The sequence below is a fragment of the Eufriesea mexicana genome, unplaced genomic scaffold, assembly GCF_001483705.2.
Source record: "Eufriesea mexicana isolate 0111107269 unplaced genomic scaffold, ASM148370v2 scaffold47447484, whole genome shotgun sequence".
NCBI lineage: Eukaryota > Metazoa > Arthropoda > Insecta > Hymenoptera > Apidae > Eufriesea > Eufriesea mexicana.
The window spans coordinates 1054106-1072233 of record NW_016907864.1 but is presented as its reverse complement, the minus strand read 5'-3'; the positions used below and the strand labels follow the sequence as shown (position 1 = coordinate 1072233).

At 47.2% G+C, this 18128-nt stretch overlaps 1 protein-coding gene and 1 long non-coding RNA gene across 2 annotated transcripts in view; both read right to left on the bottom strand.

The window, feature by feature from the left end:
- Positions 1-18128, bottom strand: part of LOC108552617 (uncharacterized) — a 183693-nt gene that overhangs the window by 122403 nt on the left and 43162 nt on the right. The gene's annotated exons all lie outside the window — the stretch shown is intronic.
- On the bottom strand, positions 4607-8542 carry LOC108552537 (toll-like receptor Tollo). The gene has a single exon (XM_017907181.1). The coding sequence runs from the start codon at positions 8540-8542 to the stop codon at positions 4607-4609; it is 3936 nt and encodes a 1311-aa protein (XP_017762670.1).

Sequence of the window (18128 nt, the reverse complement as noted above, 5' to 3'; positions counted from 1 at the left end):
TAGGTATCAGGTCAGATCGCCAGGGTTAATATAGAATAGAGAAAGTACGAGTCTTATGCAAAGCGATATTAGAATGTTGCATCACGGTGTAGAAAATGCTTCGACGGTAAGTACTCCGAGGAGATTTAAGACGGTAATTGGAAATTATATCGAAGCGTTTACGGGGATTTAAGGCCTGCTTACCTCGGATCGAACGAGCAAATACCCTATTCAGGCTGTGGAAACGAACATGTTAACTCGTTATGGAACTATAAAGCGTAGTTTATAGGTGCCAGATTTATCGTCTCTCGATGATTCAATTTCCCCGGACTTCATTAAGTATTTAATAGCACAGAAATAACGGGCCGAGCTGAATGACTTATAATTAACCCTTTGACTGCCACGCCGAAATCACTGTTTCGCTCAGAATGCTTCATGGGAGAATGAAGAGCGAGCGTACCTGGCGTGAAAATTTTACAGAGAGTGTTGTAACAAAAATGTTAAATTGTTGGCATCAAAAATTGCTAAAATTCTGAACAAAAAGGTGACCACTTACTTTCTAGATTGCATCGACGAGCCACGTTTACGTTTAAAATGTTTTCACACAGTACACCGCTCGATGCAATATTTGTTCTGATATTTTTTTGATCGATGTTCAAATAAAAATTTTTAATCGTTCAATGGGGCACTTTTTATTTCAAAGTATCTTCTAATTCGCGGTTATATTCAAAATGCACTAGCTGTCAATTTTCATTCAATTTTTACGATTGGAAGTGATTCAAGTAGTCCGGCCACCAATGACCATCATAGCGTCACAGGAGGAAATATGACCAGTCATATATGACTAACGTGGCAGTCGAAGTGTTAATTACAGAAATCAGTAATAACTGGAAGCTTTCGATAAGATTTAAAAAAAAGAACCCGAGTAAAGTAAACTGAATTAAAAATTCTAAATTAATCGTGTCATTTAATCTTATGCAGCATCTTATGTCTGCATCCTTTCACCCAATTCGACAATGAATGACCGATTAAGTGTTAACCGGTTACAATGTGCCGAAAAATACGTCTTATATTATTCCAACCCCCTCCATCGGGCGTCTGTAACAGGTATCGTTTCGGGGATCTATTTATGCACTTCCAAGAGGCTACTCAGCGTTCCTCGAGGACCCGTTTCCGTTTCCGGTGTCTAAGTCGGTAGAAGCGTGTTCGAAGAACGTGCTCAAAAATTTAAATATTTACAAACCGCGCGAATGATCCATAAGGCGAGCGAAATATCCGCAAGACGGATTTAACTCGGGCGGCTATTATTCGAGAGAAATTATTCGATTTATTAAACGTAATCCGATCTTAATCCAGACGGATTAAATGCAACTGTTCGCGTCGAATTCGATAGAGAAGGTATTAATAGAAGCGTATCAACGCCACGGGCCGTGGGTAACGAAAGTCGAATAGGGGGTGTTCTTGCCGCGCGCCACCCCGAGAGGGTGCTTCCTGCGGCTAATGAAATATACCGGTGGTCTAATAAAAATTGCACCTAACCGGCGGAATAATATCCGGCTATGCTTTCCGACACGGTGAAAGTGCGAACGATTTCGCGCAGCAGGGGGCACGCGCCATTATCGATGCACCGCGTGCCCTGGAAATACGCCCTGAAAATTTATCGTACGACTGTTGCCGCGTCATCCAGTCGCGGAATATTAATAAGCGCTTTGCTCGTGCATTTCGCGCGGGAATAATCGGCGACCGATATTAATAATCTTCCTGGACTCATGCTCGACGTGCGGGGGTAAAAAGCGAGAGAAAGATTAGAGGGGGGCCGGGCGGGGATAGCGAAAAGTGATCGGAAAACGAGGAAGTTGGGTGAAAAGAGGAGCCACATTCGACGAGGGGAGAAAGCTATTAGTGTCGGGCGAATTAAAACGAGTTGGCGAAGAACGTCAAAGTTCGGAGCTTTCTCGATGGAAAACTTTCGAGTTAGTCGCGTCCGCTGACCCGAACACGGTTTCTCACGGCGAGTGACAAAGGAACAAAAGAATATTCTCGTCTACTCTTGCTCTGTTTTTCATTTTTTTTGTTTCTTTTTTTTTACAAAACAAACGTGTTTATTTCTCATCATGGTTCTTTGCTGAAATGGAAAGTGGCAATTAATTTAATAATCACGTAACAGATCGTGAATACAATATATATATATATATGTATGTATATATATAATATATGCGTGATCCGATGAGCGTATTTACAACAATACAGTACAATCGATAAATCCGCAAGTTTCTGGAGAGAGTCGAGATTTGCTCCCGATACGAGACCAGTTATAAGTCCTATATGTTAGGTACGAGTGCCTGGCCACTTTGATGTGCTCGAGAAGTGTGCGTGAGTTATTTACAACGTTAGATTATACACAGTATGTACAGGAGGATCCACTTACAGACTAATAAGCGTTTGGCGACCGTTGCTTTTTCCAAAAGACAGTCGTGAATCTTAGGAACGAGGTGTCTCGCTAGACGTCTCCTGTCTTTTCACTCTCTCATTCTCTCCCCGATGCATGTATATATATATATATACCTCTCATCTTCTTCTCCCTCTCTGACACATATTACATTGATTTCTCTCTTAATACTTCCACTCACTCGCTTAATTATCTGACTCTCTCTCTCTTTCTCTTTCTCTTTCTCTCTAATTTTTCTCTGGCTAACGAATCGACGAACGAACGAACGAGCCGAGCGACGAGAACGAGAATCAGGGGTGCGTCGCCCCGCTTCTACGGCGAGGAAAAATATAAGATTAGTACGAAGAAGAGCCGGTCCCGAGACACGGGACACGCACCACGCGTATTACACACGCGTTACACACGCGTAGTTCTCGTCCTTTTCCTCGTGCACGATCGGCACATGGAACGCTTCGACGATCCGTAACGCGAGCTCGATCGAGAATCGGAGATATTTTCACCGGTGGAAAAATATAAAATATGTCACCCCGCGACGCGCGGTTCGGTTGGAAAACGCTCGATCGCTAAAGTAAACGAAGATCCTGGGAAATAAAAATTAATCTCGAACTAAATATTGTCCATAGCAACGGAGAAACAGAGGACCACCGCGATGGTTTCCCGTTTCCGCTGGAACGAGAAAGGGGGGGGGGGGGGGGGGGGGGGGGGTGCCGGTAACCGGGCGAATTTTCGTCGGAGAAGAGAGTTTATGGTCGATGGGAGAGAAACGAGGATCCTCGATCGGCTTTAATTTCCCCCGTTCTCGTATTTATAATCGACAATCGGGTTTGTCTCGAACGAAACGAAACGAAACGGTCGGAAGATCGCCGTTTTCAAAAAGGAAACGAAAAGAATATTACCGATTTTTCTCACAGTCTTTTAAATAATAAAGTACACGCGTTAAATATCACAGCGATCGCTCGATCGTCTCGAAGGCAGGAAAATATCGTGGAAAATTTCATTCGATCGAAACCGATCGCGGCAACCATCGCGCTCGGGGGGTCGCGTGGCGAAAGAAAACAGCGCGTATATGGAAAAGAAACGATTAATACCGAATCCGGTCGAAAGTTGTAAAATTTCCGAAAATTCTGCGCGAACGAGAAAATAAATAAGGCGCGCGTGGCGCCGGGAAAAGAGGGCGAAAATTCAGGCGAAACGCATCGCGATTGATCGATCGATGGATCGATGGATCGATCGATCGAGGTGTGCGCGGTCGCGGTGAAATCGGCTAGCCTCGCACGGCCGGGAGGAGTTATTTTTCAAGCGTGATCGAAACACTCGACGTCGCGAAAGCTCCGGTGACGAGGAAAATTTCGAGTCGGAGCACCGTCACGGCCTTTTCGCCTCGAAATCGAACAATATCCTGAACGATAGTCGCGCAACAACAACGAAGAAAAGCTACGTCTACGTCGTTATCTCTGGGGGTTGCTTCTTCTCGGTGCCTCCCTTTCATCTTAGGCCCTAAAGGAGCGACGAGAACGATATCCGAGGACGTTATCGCCTTAATCTTCACGCCGCGACGTCAACTGGTACGCGCGTAAAGTCTCTCAGCGTCGAAGAATGCTTCCTCTCTGTCTCTTTGTCCGTCCGCCGGTAGTACGTAGAAACAACGACTGGATCGCGTACGATTGGACGCGACGACGGAGCGTAAACGTTAGAAAGAAAGGAATATCGAATAAACCCGCCCTCTCGATTTATCGTCGATCAACTTCACGCTTGTTCGCGTCGAGGTAAACGAAAGAGTCGAGGGGCCTCGCGTCCTCTGGAAAGCACTTTCTCGCGAGGCCGTACCCTCGATACGATATCCACCCCCTCCCAAAAGCCCTGCATAAACGATCCTCTTCGTTCGGGTTTCGTCGCGAGCACGGAAACCCGAGGAAGATCCCTAGTGAACCGATTCTAGTGGAAGAGCAAACAGACCGACGCCGGTCGGTCCATCGCGAGCAACGAACGAAACTGTACAAATACCCTACGCGAACACGTGCGTTCCTCATTCTCTCCCTTTCTCTCCCTTTCTCTCCGTCCGCACTCTCATTCGATCCTAGAGCGAAATTTCTTATTATACATCGCAGGCTCGGTCAGAGTCCAGCCTCTGACACGGTGCACCGTGGATCGTCGGCTGACCGACGCGTACCGTCTATACTAGACGAAATAAGTACGAGGATTGGCTGGATGCGTCAAGACCTCACCAGGAGGCGCTGTGGGCACCGGTGGTTCCGGTATGGTGCTGTAAAGATGGCTGCCCCTCGAGGAGAGGCTGGCAGGCCGCGCGTTTCCGCTGTGCAGCGCGCTGTAACCGCCGTGCTGATGTTGATGCTGGTGCTGATGTTCCGCACCGCTGTCCTCGTCCTCGGTCCTGCTGGACGCCGAGCTGACATAGGTGGACTGCGTGGGCGTGGGCGTGGGTGCGTGCACCGGTGCGACCAAAACGCCATTAGGCTTGGTCCACACGTCACCGGCGGACGGTGCGGCCGTGTAACGCGCCGGTTTGCGATTTCGGTCGTTCACCTTCTTGCTGTCTCGCCTCTTGCCCACGGAATCGGGCATGGCGAACCGGAGCTTCTCCCAGAACCTCTTCTCGCCCCACATCAGCACCGTGCAGGTCTGAAGGAGCAGCTGCAGCTCTGGATCACGGGCCGGGGCCTCGGTTGCCAGCAGAACCACCACGCGTCTCTTCCTCGAACTCGGTCTGATGTTCTCCAGCGCGGTCCTCAGGGCTGCGCGGAATTCCGTGTGCTGCCACTCGTTGATGAGAAAGACCGGCGAGAAGATTATGACTATGCGTCTGGCGGCTGCCGCGGCCGGGGGCACGGCTTCTTGCGGCCTGGCCGGTGGCAAGTCCCGCCAGTGGAGACAAAGGGCCAGGCCGGATTGTTCCAATTCGGCGGCCAAGAATCTCGACACGAAATCCTCGTCCCTCTCGCTGTACACGATATAGCCGTCGTACAGGCGATCCCTTTCTTCGTCCGGTGGCGTGGTCATTTTGCCAAGGCGGAGACCGTAACGGGCATGAGCCCAAAGGCGCACGTCCTGGCGGAAAGCGAAGGCTAGCGCGACGAACAGGCAAATCGCGATCACAGCCACCAAGGCGCCGGCTAAAAGCGGCACAAAGTTGCCACCGAGCAGAGGGATTTCCTGGATGCCACGGCTCACGGCCTCGGTAGACGGATCGCCGCAACGCTTCATAGCCTGTGCCAGCGTCTCGACGCCGTCGCGACAGTACATCTTCTCGGGATCCCCGCGATGCTCTGCCAGCCAGGCGCGCAATTTAGCAGCGTTGCCGCACTCGCAACTCCAAGCATTCCCTTCCAGGGCGACCCTGGTGCTGTCTCCGACACTGGGCAACGCTTCCCATGGCCTAAAGTTCACGATCCGATTGCTATCCAGCCTCAGCACCTCGAGCTTCTTCATCTTCTTGAAGGTCGTGTTGCCCACGGTCGCGATCGCGTTGTGATCCAGATAGAGCTCCGACATGCGTTCCAGCTGATCGAACTCGAAGCCTCGAAGCTCGCGCAGGGCATTGTCCTCGAGGTGAAGGACGCGCAACGCGCCCACGCCGTTGAACGTGAAATTGTGAATGGCCGATATGCCGCTGTTGTTCAGGTACAACACCTCTAGCCGACGCTTGCCGATGAACACGTGGCTACCCAGGTCGCCCAGCTCGTTGCCGTCCAGATAGATCTCGGTCGCGTCCATGGGAATTCGTTCGGGGACGTGCTTGTAGCCCGCGTTCGAGCAGTCGACCACGTTGCTCGACCAACTGTGGTCGTGATAGCACGAACAATTGTCCGGACAGGTCATCTCGCAGTCGCACGCGTCGAAGTCGCAACAATGACAGAGGGCGAAACAATGCGCCTCGTATCGACAGAGGAAGTCCTTCGGTTTCAGCGACAGCAGCGGCCTCCGCGGCGTCGCCCGTGCGTGCACCATCTCGCACGTGACCGAGTCTAGGTCCATCACACGCGGGTGCTGTCGAAAGCGTGCCATCTCGTTGATCCTCGGCAACCACTCCATGGTGCAGTCGCAGAGAATGGGGTTGTTGCCTATGTAGAACTGCGGCAGCTCCGCGTCCTCCGGCACCGACTGCAACGCCAACGCGGCCACGTCCAGATTCCTTATCTCGTTCCCGTACAACACCACTTTCTGCAGGCTCGTCTTCTGCAGGAACGTACCCGGGGCCACCGTGCGTATTTTGTTGTTGTTCAGGAACAACGTCTCCACGCTGTCGGGCACGTTCGCCTCGGCGATCTCGCTGATTTGGTTGTAGCTCGCGTCCAGCATCTTTATACGCAGCGTGTTCCGTACCGCGTAATAATTCCCGAGCTCGCTTATCTGATTCGCGTGTATGTCCAGCCATTCTATGTTGCTCGGCAGATGACTGTAGTCGAACCACAGCAACTTATTGTCCGACACGTTCAGCCAGACCAGGGTCGAGAGGCTGGTAAACGCGCCGCGGATCTCGGTCAACTCGTTCCCGTCCAATCTAATCGCGCACAACACCGAATTGCTCGCGAACGCGCTCTGCTCCACGTGACGGATGTAGTTGTTCGCCAGGTTCAACACTTGCAGCGCGGGCAACGCGGTGAACGCTTCCCGCGACACGTTCTCCAGCTTGTTGTCAACCAGTCGCAGTCCCAGCAGCTCGCGCAGCCCGGCGAACGAGTCGTTGTCGATTCTGGACACGTGGTTGTTGCCAAGGTCGAGAGTCTTGAGGGAACGGAGCACGCGAACCGAGTACGGGATCTCCGTTAGGTAGTTCCCGCTCAGCGATAGATCCTGCAGACCGGTCAGATTGTCGAACACGTGACGATGCAACGATCTCAGTTTGTTGCTGTCCAGATAGAGTTGATTCAACGTGGGCAGACCGATCGTGTGCGCCGGATCGAATTTCGCGATGCGATTGTTCGACAGAGTCAACGAGTGCAGGTTCGTCAGAGATCCGAAGCAACCGTCCACCAACGTCTCGATCTCGTTGTGCTCTAGTCTCAGGATCTGCAGGCTGTACAGTCCCTTGAACACATGGCCGTCGATCCTCGTGAGCGCGTTGAACGACAGGTCGAGCAGGACCAGACGCAGAAGCCTCGAGAACGTGTCTCTGTTCACCCAATGGTTTGTCAAGTCGTTGTTGCTCAGGTCCAGTATCTGCAGATTGTCCAGATTGTCCAGCAGACCCGGCGCTAGCACGGACAGCGAGTTATTGCTGAGTACCAGTTCCTTCAATTCTTTCGTCTTGGAGAAGAGTTCTGGCGGCAAAGCGACCAAACGATTGCTGGACATGTTGAGCGAGTGCAGGGCGGTGAGGCCAGCTAGAGCGTGATCACCCACAGCGTTTATCGCGTTCTCTTGCAGCTTCAACACCGTCAGGCTGCGCAGATTGCTGAGGGCGCGATCGTGCAAGGCGCTGAGATCGTTGTTACTCAGGTCCAGCAGCTCCAGGCTAGGTGTGCACGACTCTACCGAGTCGGAGAATCCAAGGGAAACGATGTCCTGTAACTTGTTGCGCGTCAGGTTCAGTGTGGCCAGGCTCTGCACCGGGCAGAGCAATTCCGACGGCAGTGTCCAGAGATTGTTGTCGGCTAGGTCCAGATGCTGCAGATACGTCAAACCGCGGAGAGAATCCCTGTGCAGCTCCAAAGTCATCGCTGACCAGTCTCCGTTGTGCGTCCTCACGGACAGACTGCGCAAGTTGTGAGCCGACGCGAAAACACCACCTGGCAGGTAACGAATCTTGCAGTAATCCACGCGAAGCTTCTCCAAACGCGGCAAGGGAGAGAAGAAGCCGTGGGGTCCCTCTATCTGGCTCTCGAAGAACAACACGTCACTGCATTCCAAGGCCAAAGAACCGATCGAGTCCACTTGAATGGCCGAGAGATTGCCAATTAGGCTGGGCACGTTGGCGATAGTCCTAACCCTACAGGCCAGCTCTTTTTCCCCGTCTTCTCCGTCCTTTTTCCACTCGCAGCCGCTCGGTGCCTCGAGACTGGTGATGCTGCGGCCGAGTACCAGGCCGACGTTGAAGAACAGACACCAAGCGATCACCAGCAGCACCGCTGCCAAACCGACCCGTGTCGACTCCATTTCGACCGATTGTCGCACGCGCGTCGCTCCTCGCCACCGGGCCCTTAACTCACTTCTCGTCGCGATCGTCGTGTCAGCCAGTCGTCCTAGCGCGTTCCCGTCGTCACGCACTCATAGTCACTCTCTCACAGCGCGCACCACTTCTCGCCGCGTTCCACCCGATTCGGAAACGCGGGGCACACGTTCCCGTTTCGCGTCGCCGAGTAGCGCGAGAGAACAACCGGACCCGAACTCTTCCCGTCTCGATATCGGAGCAGAGCTATCTCGTTGCCCGTCGGCAGGGATCTCACACTCGTCGAGGAAGCACTGAGCGAGGGTTACACGCCTCGCTCGATCTGCCTGTACGACCGGAATAATAAACACCGATCGGTCATAACCGCACTAACGACTGACACATCAACGACGTACTCAAACGGTCACTATATACGATCGTGTTTCTTATCGCGTCAGAGACCGATCGTGCGATCGTTCGCCGAAGTCTCGACCCTCGTGAGAAAGTACGTGCGCACGAACGAGCGGAGAACGAAGCGCGGCGACGTTCCACCAAGAACGTCGGACAGCAACTGACTTCCACTCCGAATCCCTATTCTATCGACGGTCACGCACCCTGCATGACTGCCGGCGTGCAGCGTATCCCCACTCCTATCCCCACCACCGGCCGCGCGCGCCCCCACCACCGGCAGGATGTATCCCTCCGACTGTCCCCCGTTGAATACGAACGCGCTATAGTAACGCCCGACTCCTCGTAACGCTCGCACACAACCAACGTCCGAGAGTAAGCGTGCTAGCGTTTTGCGCCACGGGCGGCTGCCTCGGCGAAGATGCAACAAACCAGCTGACTGACAACGCTACTTACTAGGTAAACACCAAACTGGTTCCTAGGCGTACGGGCGCGCATTTATCAAGCGGCTTCTCTCCCCATCTTCAAGGGTTCCTCCCCCTCCCTCGGGCTTCTTACCTTCGACGAGCTCTTCACCGGGGTTGTCGCTGCTTAACAAGCGACGAACAGCCGCGTGTTCCATCGCCTTCCACCGGACAACCCCCGTGATTTGTTGTCTTTTGCCCCACCGACCATTTCTACACGCGCGTGTCCTCCACTTCCGGCTCCGCGGGTGGGGAGATGCTGTGCTCTCCGACGAGCTTCTTTCATAATTCTGCGGGAGAAGGTACAGGGATCGCGTTTTGAATTTTTAACGTGCCGTCGAGAGATGGAAATTTCGTACGAGTTGGAAGAAACAGTGGAGATTTCGAAGTCAGTAAGAGTTCCGTGGAATTAAAAACAGCAGACTCGTGCGATAAAATTATACTCGGGGTAACAATTATATTTCTTTCGCGGTGCAGTGAGAGACGCGTGTTATCTCTGCGAGAACTAGGAGAAAGCGCTTTCTTCGAGGAAAGATATCGCTGTTTTCAGAAAACGTTCGAGTCTGCGATACCCCGCGAGCAAAGTCGTAATATTGGTATAATTCGTCGCGAATTATATATTACGAATTTCAATGTTGGAAAGATCGGTACGGGGGAGTTGACCTGTCTTGGCAAGTCGGTTGGAAATTAGCGAATATTTTACCGCGTAATAGGAACTGGAGTGAAAAAGTAGCGTAGAAAGAAGCGGTGTAGCGAGAAGATCCAAGGACCAAGTGTTTTTGTAGCCGACTAATTAAGAAGGAGCGCGGTCTGTGATAATAAGAACACGGTGTTAATTCCTCGTACCCCGGCGTTACAAAAGCTTCGTAAACGATATTGCTTAAAAGTCTGTCGGAGAGGCTGGCCGAAGACATTAACACCTATCGCTACGTTCTACCCGGAGCGATCTAGAAGCATTAACACCTAGCTCTAGATTCCTCTCTCGCCCGATCCACGATCCTTAACACGTCCTGATACGCAGCTCGAAACCTAACGAATGTAAACATATATCAATACTCGACCTGACGCGAATGAATTGGAAACACTGCCAGAAAAACTGGTCCGGCGTCTTGCTCGCGGTCAAAAGTCTAGTTTTTCATATTTCAAACGTTAAGACGTCCAATGACGAAATATCGCTGTACTATTTACTATCGTAAAGCAAGAACGTTTAACTGGAAATTAAACTCGAGACACTGAGAAATTTCCCGATAATTTTTAACCTAGCTTTTCTCCGTTCGTTTACTCGATGATGAAGCAAATACCGTAAGATCTATTTTAACTTGAAATTGAATGTGAGACAATAATTGCTTCGCTGCTCGTTTCCCCATATTTTTTAACGAAAGGTAGCTTTCCTTTCAGGGGTGGATTCCAAGATGGAGCATGCTTCTGGCGCCATCTACTCCGCGGTCTCGCAACTACGCCCGGTATTTCGAAAAAGAGAAACTTCTTTCTCCGATTTAACACGTTGACGACCGGGTATTTGATCATCCTTTCACGTAGGACCGGAAATATAATAGACTTTTAATTTAAATGACATTGCTGTACTAAAATTGGTTTATTATGGCTCTTTTGACAGACCACTTTACACTAGCTGATCATTCCTTCATTGAACGCTGGAGGATAGTATTCTTCCTATATTACAAGAAAATAATATTTGTACGAATTTCTTCACGGAAGAATGCCCAGCAAAATTTCGGAATACACGTGTTACGATCTTCGAAAAACGTAAAGAGTTGAATAACTATTGCGTAATAAAATAAAACACAGATAAGGATTTAACAATCCTATATGCCAGAAAAGATATTTTCCAACACGTATTAACAAATGGGATCGTATACCAATCATTTTAAGTAAAGAAAAACACGATAGAGTACATAGGCGTAGACAAAGGGAATTCTCCATGACCGGTTGTGAATGTTCGAGCGACTAAGCACGAAGATTTCCGTGATCGATTGTTATTATCTGCAAAGTTCAGGAAATTTTTAAATCGTGGTGAGCTAACAATTTTATATAAATGAAGGAATCACAACCTATTGAATTGCTATAGCCATTATTTCAATTTGTATAGGTTTTTGATTAAAATTTTCAATTGTATTGACATTTTCGACTAATATCGTAACCTATCGAATTGCTATAACCATTTCAATTTGTATAGGCTTTTGATTAAAATTTTTAATCGTATTGACATTTTCGTCTAATATCGCGATGAGCTAATAAATGAACGTTCGAGGGGACTAAACACGGAGATTTCCGTGATCGGTCGTGAACGTGTTAATATTGGTCCATTTGAATCTAATCTTCTCGGTTAACGAATAGTAACGCAGCTAATTTCCGAGTTCATCCCACGCTAGATCGGTATCGATGTTTGCGTTGCATGCTATCAGAAACAGCGGCAGAGGTAATGGTTTCGTTATATTCGTTCGACGAGATGGTTACTCATCTGTCACAGCGGCGTACGTAAGGCGATGAATCACGCGAAGTATACCGGATGAACATGTGGGATTATAAATTCGGAGCCGCGGAGCGCGAGCACAATGACGAATGGAGGCGTTCACGGTTCCGAACGCGCGGGTTTCCACACTTCATTATGTATTTACGGCTTGTCAAGCTGATATCACTTCCTCGTGGTCAAAGATTAACCACTTCGGCCACCAATTGGAATACTTGATCAACCTAGTCAAATATTCGCCGGATTAATCGCGAGACGTGCCGTTCGAATGGCCTCTGAAACTTGTATCGACCAATCAACTGTCACGAGGGAAATTGAAATGGAAGGGGAAAGAGAAAGAATGATCGAACTAATCTGAGAAAATTTCGAATTTCTCCAATTTCGCTTCGTTTTCTCCCTTTTTCCTTTCCCCGATTATAAATTATTTCGCGTTAACCCTGTTTGTTTCCCTTTTAATTTATCGTGCTTATTATTACGCGAACGTTTCTCGTTTCGCTTAATACGCTTTCACGTTCAAAGACTGTAAACCGATGCAATTTTACTTCAACGTCGAAGCTAACGTAGCGTGCATAAAATAAACACATAAGGTACAGCGTGATTTATAAATTGTACCCAATTCTAGCACCGAGCATTCGAACGTATTTATATATACGTACATTATCGATCCTATGTACAATTTGTAATTTCAGTAACTTATCGATTGCCGTGCCATTTCAGTGGATCCAGGTGGCCAAATAAACAGATAAATTACTTTACCTGGAAAATCATTTTTGGACCATAACCTCGCGCGAACGTATTTACAAAAATAAATCCGGGACCGACCATTTTGACAGGCATGTAATTCGCGTAAATTCCCGTAATTAAATTCCAAAGAAGAAGAAAATACAATCTCGATGCCCGATTTTCGTCTTCCTCCATCTGCCATTCGAGGCACGGTGTATTATATTCCCTCAGTCAACTAAGTAGAATCCGAAACAACGAGGCAACTGCTCGACTATTTAGGTACTTAGCTAATCGCGCGGAATCGAAAACGCATTACAGTACCGGACTTGCCGAAACTTCTGCGGAAGATGCATAACTCGAGATAGCAGCGACTTAGACAGCCAGATATATCCCGGTAATTCCCGAATTGCAAAACACATCAGTCAGCCGATCCCGTGCCGGCAAACTCGATAACAGAATCAATTTCGCTGGCAACTTGTCCAACGAATTGATTCGCGAAACAGCGAACACCGGGATCGTTTAACAGGTTGATTTTATCAGTGTGTTACGCGCACACGGGATCACCGGTTATAGATGGCCGAGCGACGTTTACAGTTTCGTTGGATTTATAGCCATCGAACGGACGACGGGCCCTATGGTGCATTATCTTACTTGCGGTTTCGGGCCTGCGACGTTCCACCGGCGCGTTCTCCGTGGAATAAAAGAAAAATCGGCTTCGAAAAGCAGTTTGCCGTACAACAGGCAGGATATATTAACACATAAATCGTTACTCGTTATGGCAGCGGGCATGGGACGGCAGGATGGGAAGGCAGAACTTCATCGCTAACCGCTAACAAGCCAACTAACGCGAGATCAACAGCACGACTCGGTTATACGTCGAAGTCAATTCTTGGAAGCTTTTGAAAATTCCTTCTCTAGATTCTTTGTACAATTGACCGTATTTGTGGTAATATAAATCACCTGGGATTAATCTCTCACGCGGTGGTAATTTAACCTCTTCGGGGACCGAATTTTCTTTAAGTTGACAATGATTTCAGGGCAGTGATTTTAAAGTAGAATAAACCGCTATCAGTTATGATATTTGACAAAGTTTCTGCTTTTATTGTTGAGAAATTGTGTGCTGAATAGTTCTCCAATTAATTCCAATTTTCTTTTCACTTGCAATAATTTCTGTCATTTGTAAAAGTTTTGTAGCTTTTCTGTCATAATTTCAAAAAAGCTAAGCGTACTTATATATATGTGTCAGTATCCCTGAAGAGGCTAACGATTGATTTCAAAGCTTATGGCAGTGATATTTGACGAGGTTTCTGCTTTTATTGTTGAAAAATTCTGTGGTAAATAGCTCTCCAATTGATTCTAATTTTCTCTTCATTCGTCAAAATTCTATAGCTTTTCTGTCGTAATTTTAGAAAAGTTAAGTGTACTTACATACATGTGCCATGCCATATATCACTGAAGAGGTTAACGCTAAATCTAAGTCAAATGACCGATGGATGAAGAATGGAAGGAAGAATCTTGGAAAAATTGGAATAAGCGAAAATATCGAAGAATTAATTGTATATATATTAAAAAGAGAAAAAAAGAATAAAATTGAATGCCAAATTTTGAATTATAAGTTTAAAAATGGTAATTTGAGCTGAGCTGGGATCAGTGCTAAAAAGGGAGCAGAGGAAGATCGATTGCTATTAAAAAATCTCTCGCTTGGGTGGTTTAAATAGGATTACACGGTATTCGAACGTAATCAATCGCGATACCTATAATTAGGCACGAGATAATTATACGATACTGCTATCTGTGGTCGAGGAATGTGTTAACGAGTAATCGACACCAGGTTCTTGTTCCAATATAATCGACGAATAAACATCGACTCTAATTGTGCTCCTCGAATTATACATCGCGTGAAAATAAACGTATCCTTATTTTTGGAAATTCGTCGAATTCTTTTTACCTCCGTTTCCAACGTACGATTTGCGTGCATAAAATTATACCAGAAATGTCCTTCCCTTTCCAAGCAAATTAATATTCCGACATAAGCATAATTAAATAAATTCTTACGAAACTGGTTATACTACGCGCATTCCATGCTCCAAATGTCTCACGAGTTCGTCAGACTACAACAGGAATACCTATCTACTGTAAGCATCGTCTACTATACCTGTTTATAACAATTCCTCGCTTCTTCTTGGAAACTCAATTCCTTACGAAAAAATCCATCCACAATAATAACCAGAAAATTTAAAAAAAAATCGAATAATTATCGGAATGTATGTTAATAAAGTCAATCGCGACATCTATCGTATACACGATATACCTATTTGTTTATCGGTCACGTGGTCTTGTTAGTCTTATATGAGCCATTCACTGCACAAATCGATTAACTCCACTTTTTGAAAAATTTTAAATTTAAGTGTCAACATACTTGGTACAGTCATAACATTTTATATTTAGCCCTTTGTACTCGACAATTTTTTGGCTAAAGAAGGATAGGTGTTCAAAGATTTTCTATTATAGAGCTGACGATAGTTTTTTGAACAGTGAATAAAAAATCTATAATAATTAACACGTAGAATTATGTGATTTCGATAGCTCCCATACCGTTACATTATATTAAATTTGACATATTAATTAATATCGACGTTCAAAATTTTATGAAATGGCGACTGAGAGGCGCCTCTCGAGTGCAAAGGGTTAAGATTTCTCAAAAAGTGGAGTTAATCGATTTGTGCAGTGAACGGTTCATATATTACCATTGTTTTGCTACATCTTCCCGATCAGACCACGTAAGAACTTGCACAGGAACTAAATATATATCGTTGATCAATCAAAATCTCGGTTTCTGACAATAATAAATTCAAATAAATCACGTAGAAATTCAAAGATTCGCACGGCACGCCCATCCATCCGCTTCAACATCCCACGCCCGACCTCGAGCATGAAAATTTCCTATGGAGAATCTAATCCTCGCGATGCTGTGCACGGTTGTACACTTGCACAGCCGAATCTCGTCGGAGGAAGACGAAACGTTCCGAAGATGAAATCCTCTTAGGCGCGGGGCAAAGGGGGGTTCAGGGTTCTTTTCAATGGGACGCCAAACTGGCTGTGCGTGGTTCGCGACGCGATCCTATCCGTGAACGGAAGTTGTCTATCGGCCATTCCGTGGGTCGCCTCGCTCGTAAGGATTTCCGTCTCGGTGGACTCTCGGGATCGATCGATCGAAGAGACGGGCTTCGAGCGGTGCGGTCAACGGGCATCGTCTGCACTTTCACTCGCGGGTCAGCCAGAGGGTTAAGGAGGAAAACTGTATCGTGTCATGATGCGCCGCTGGTGCATTAGCATAGAGGCCAGACCGATGCTATCCAGTAGAAAGTCCCGGATCGTCACGCTCTCGCTTGCTCTGTGACAAACGTTCCTGGTAATCCGGCGCTGGGTATATGCTTCCGGAACCTAATCGAATGGAAGACGGGATACACAGCGCGGATTGATGCGCGTAAAAATCTTTCCGAAACCTTTACCTGCGTACATGTCCGAAATAAACGGGTGATAAAGCTTTTTACCTCGTTGTTTTAAACCTCGGTAAACCTTTAATCCCGATTTTCTGAAAAACCAAGCTTCCTGCGAGAAAATTTTATTCCTCCCTTTAACTCACGAGGAGAGTGCAAATCATAGGGTGATTGATTTAGTTGAGACTTTGCAGGTTTGTAGATTTAGCCATCTAGTTTAAGGAAATATATCATTATAAGGGCAACTACTCGATAGTTTTTGAGATATTTATGATCAGATTCTTATTATTGTCTTAAGTACAGATTTATTTCGAATATTTATCAAGTGCAGTTGGGAAGTAATGGCAATTTTCGAATGTTGCCTATTCGGAAAAATGTTTAGTTAAGAATAATAAAGCTTTAGTCATGAACATCCCAAAAATTATTGAGTAGTTAAAAAATTAATTATGATAAAATTTATGATTAAAGCTTTATTACTCTTAACTAGAGATTTCTTGCGAATAGTTATCGATAATTATGGAATTTTTAAATATCGCCATTAGACCACTTGCTAAATATTCGAAATAAATCTGTAATTAAGGCAATAATCAAACTTTAATCATAAATATCTCGAAAACTATGGAATAGTTGCCTTTATAATGATACATTTCCTTGAACTGGATGGCTAAATCTACAAACCTGCAAAGTTTCAACTGAATCTATGTCTCGAAGGACTTGTACTCATCTTGTCAGACAAACTACTTATTATACCTTCGGTTATTAGACACCCTGTATATTAATATATCTTTGCACTCGAAGACTCTTCTAAAGCCTATATAGTGGACAATGAAAATCGCAGTGAACTTTATGAACTTTATGAAAATATGTACCTATTAGATAATAAATAAACCTATTTGTATATTGTCACCTAAGAGATTGCTGAGCTGTTCCCCTTCTTCTTAATCGAACTACCCCACCATTAAGGTATATATATATAAATGTAAATAACAAAATCAAATTCATTATCTCTGTAATAAACCATATATTCGCTATAAAACCTATCCTTGACCCAAATAGAGAGTCACAGAGTTAAAACAACAGCGTGAATAGTAGTTGGATTAATCAAGGATAAATACGCCTGCTCGATGAGTACCGGTACTTCCGTTCGCCATTAACCACCCCGGCCGAAAATCAGACATAAGACCAATTACCAGGAAACAATGGCACACACCCGAATCAACCATGCCAGCGATAATACTCGATAATACACTCATTGATAAAACAAGCACGCTTAGATAGCGACGTACAATACTCCGAAAACAATATCTAATTCCCATTGTCCCAAGAGCAGCCACCCTATCAGCCCGTGCGACCCACCTGTCCACGCAGGTCCGAGCGTTACGCATCGATTCCGGGACAGGAGGATGGAGTGATGACCAGGAGGATTCCGCCGCTAAAGCCGACAGCGCGGGACATCAAAAGATCGCGGCTGATCAAATTCTCGCGCGCCTTACGGCCGCGCATCGGTCGCATACCGATGAGCCACAGGCCGCGACACGTGGCCAGTGGCGGACAGATATGTCCGGTGGTGCAGCTCGGACCGATCGCGTACCAGGATACCTGAAACGTGTCGGCAGATGCGGCCAGGAGAGAAGGTGACGCTCCTCGAGCATGCACTGTAGCGCCGAGTCGCAGGCGGAGCTTTCGTGCTGGAAGACCGCCTGCAGACCGCCCCTGTGTGCTTCGTTTCATCGCCGTCAACGTTGCGTGCACCGGGTACACGCGAATAAACGCGTGTCTCCTGCACGCCGCGCGGCCACTTGTCCAGAGCATGGTGTCTATCTCTAATCGCGAGCGATCGGTCCAGCGGGTCTAAGTACCCGGTCAGCGTGACACAGGTGCGAGTTCTTTGTCTAGTTCCTCGGAGCGAGGTCGTGAGAGATTGGACAGACTCGCGAGAACTGGTATGCGAAGGACCGTCGGAAGAAACTCGAAATTCCTGGAGGACGCGCGGGTGTCGATAGGTCGGGTG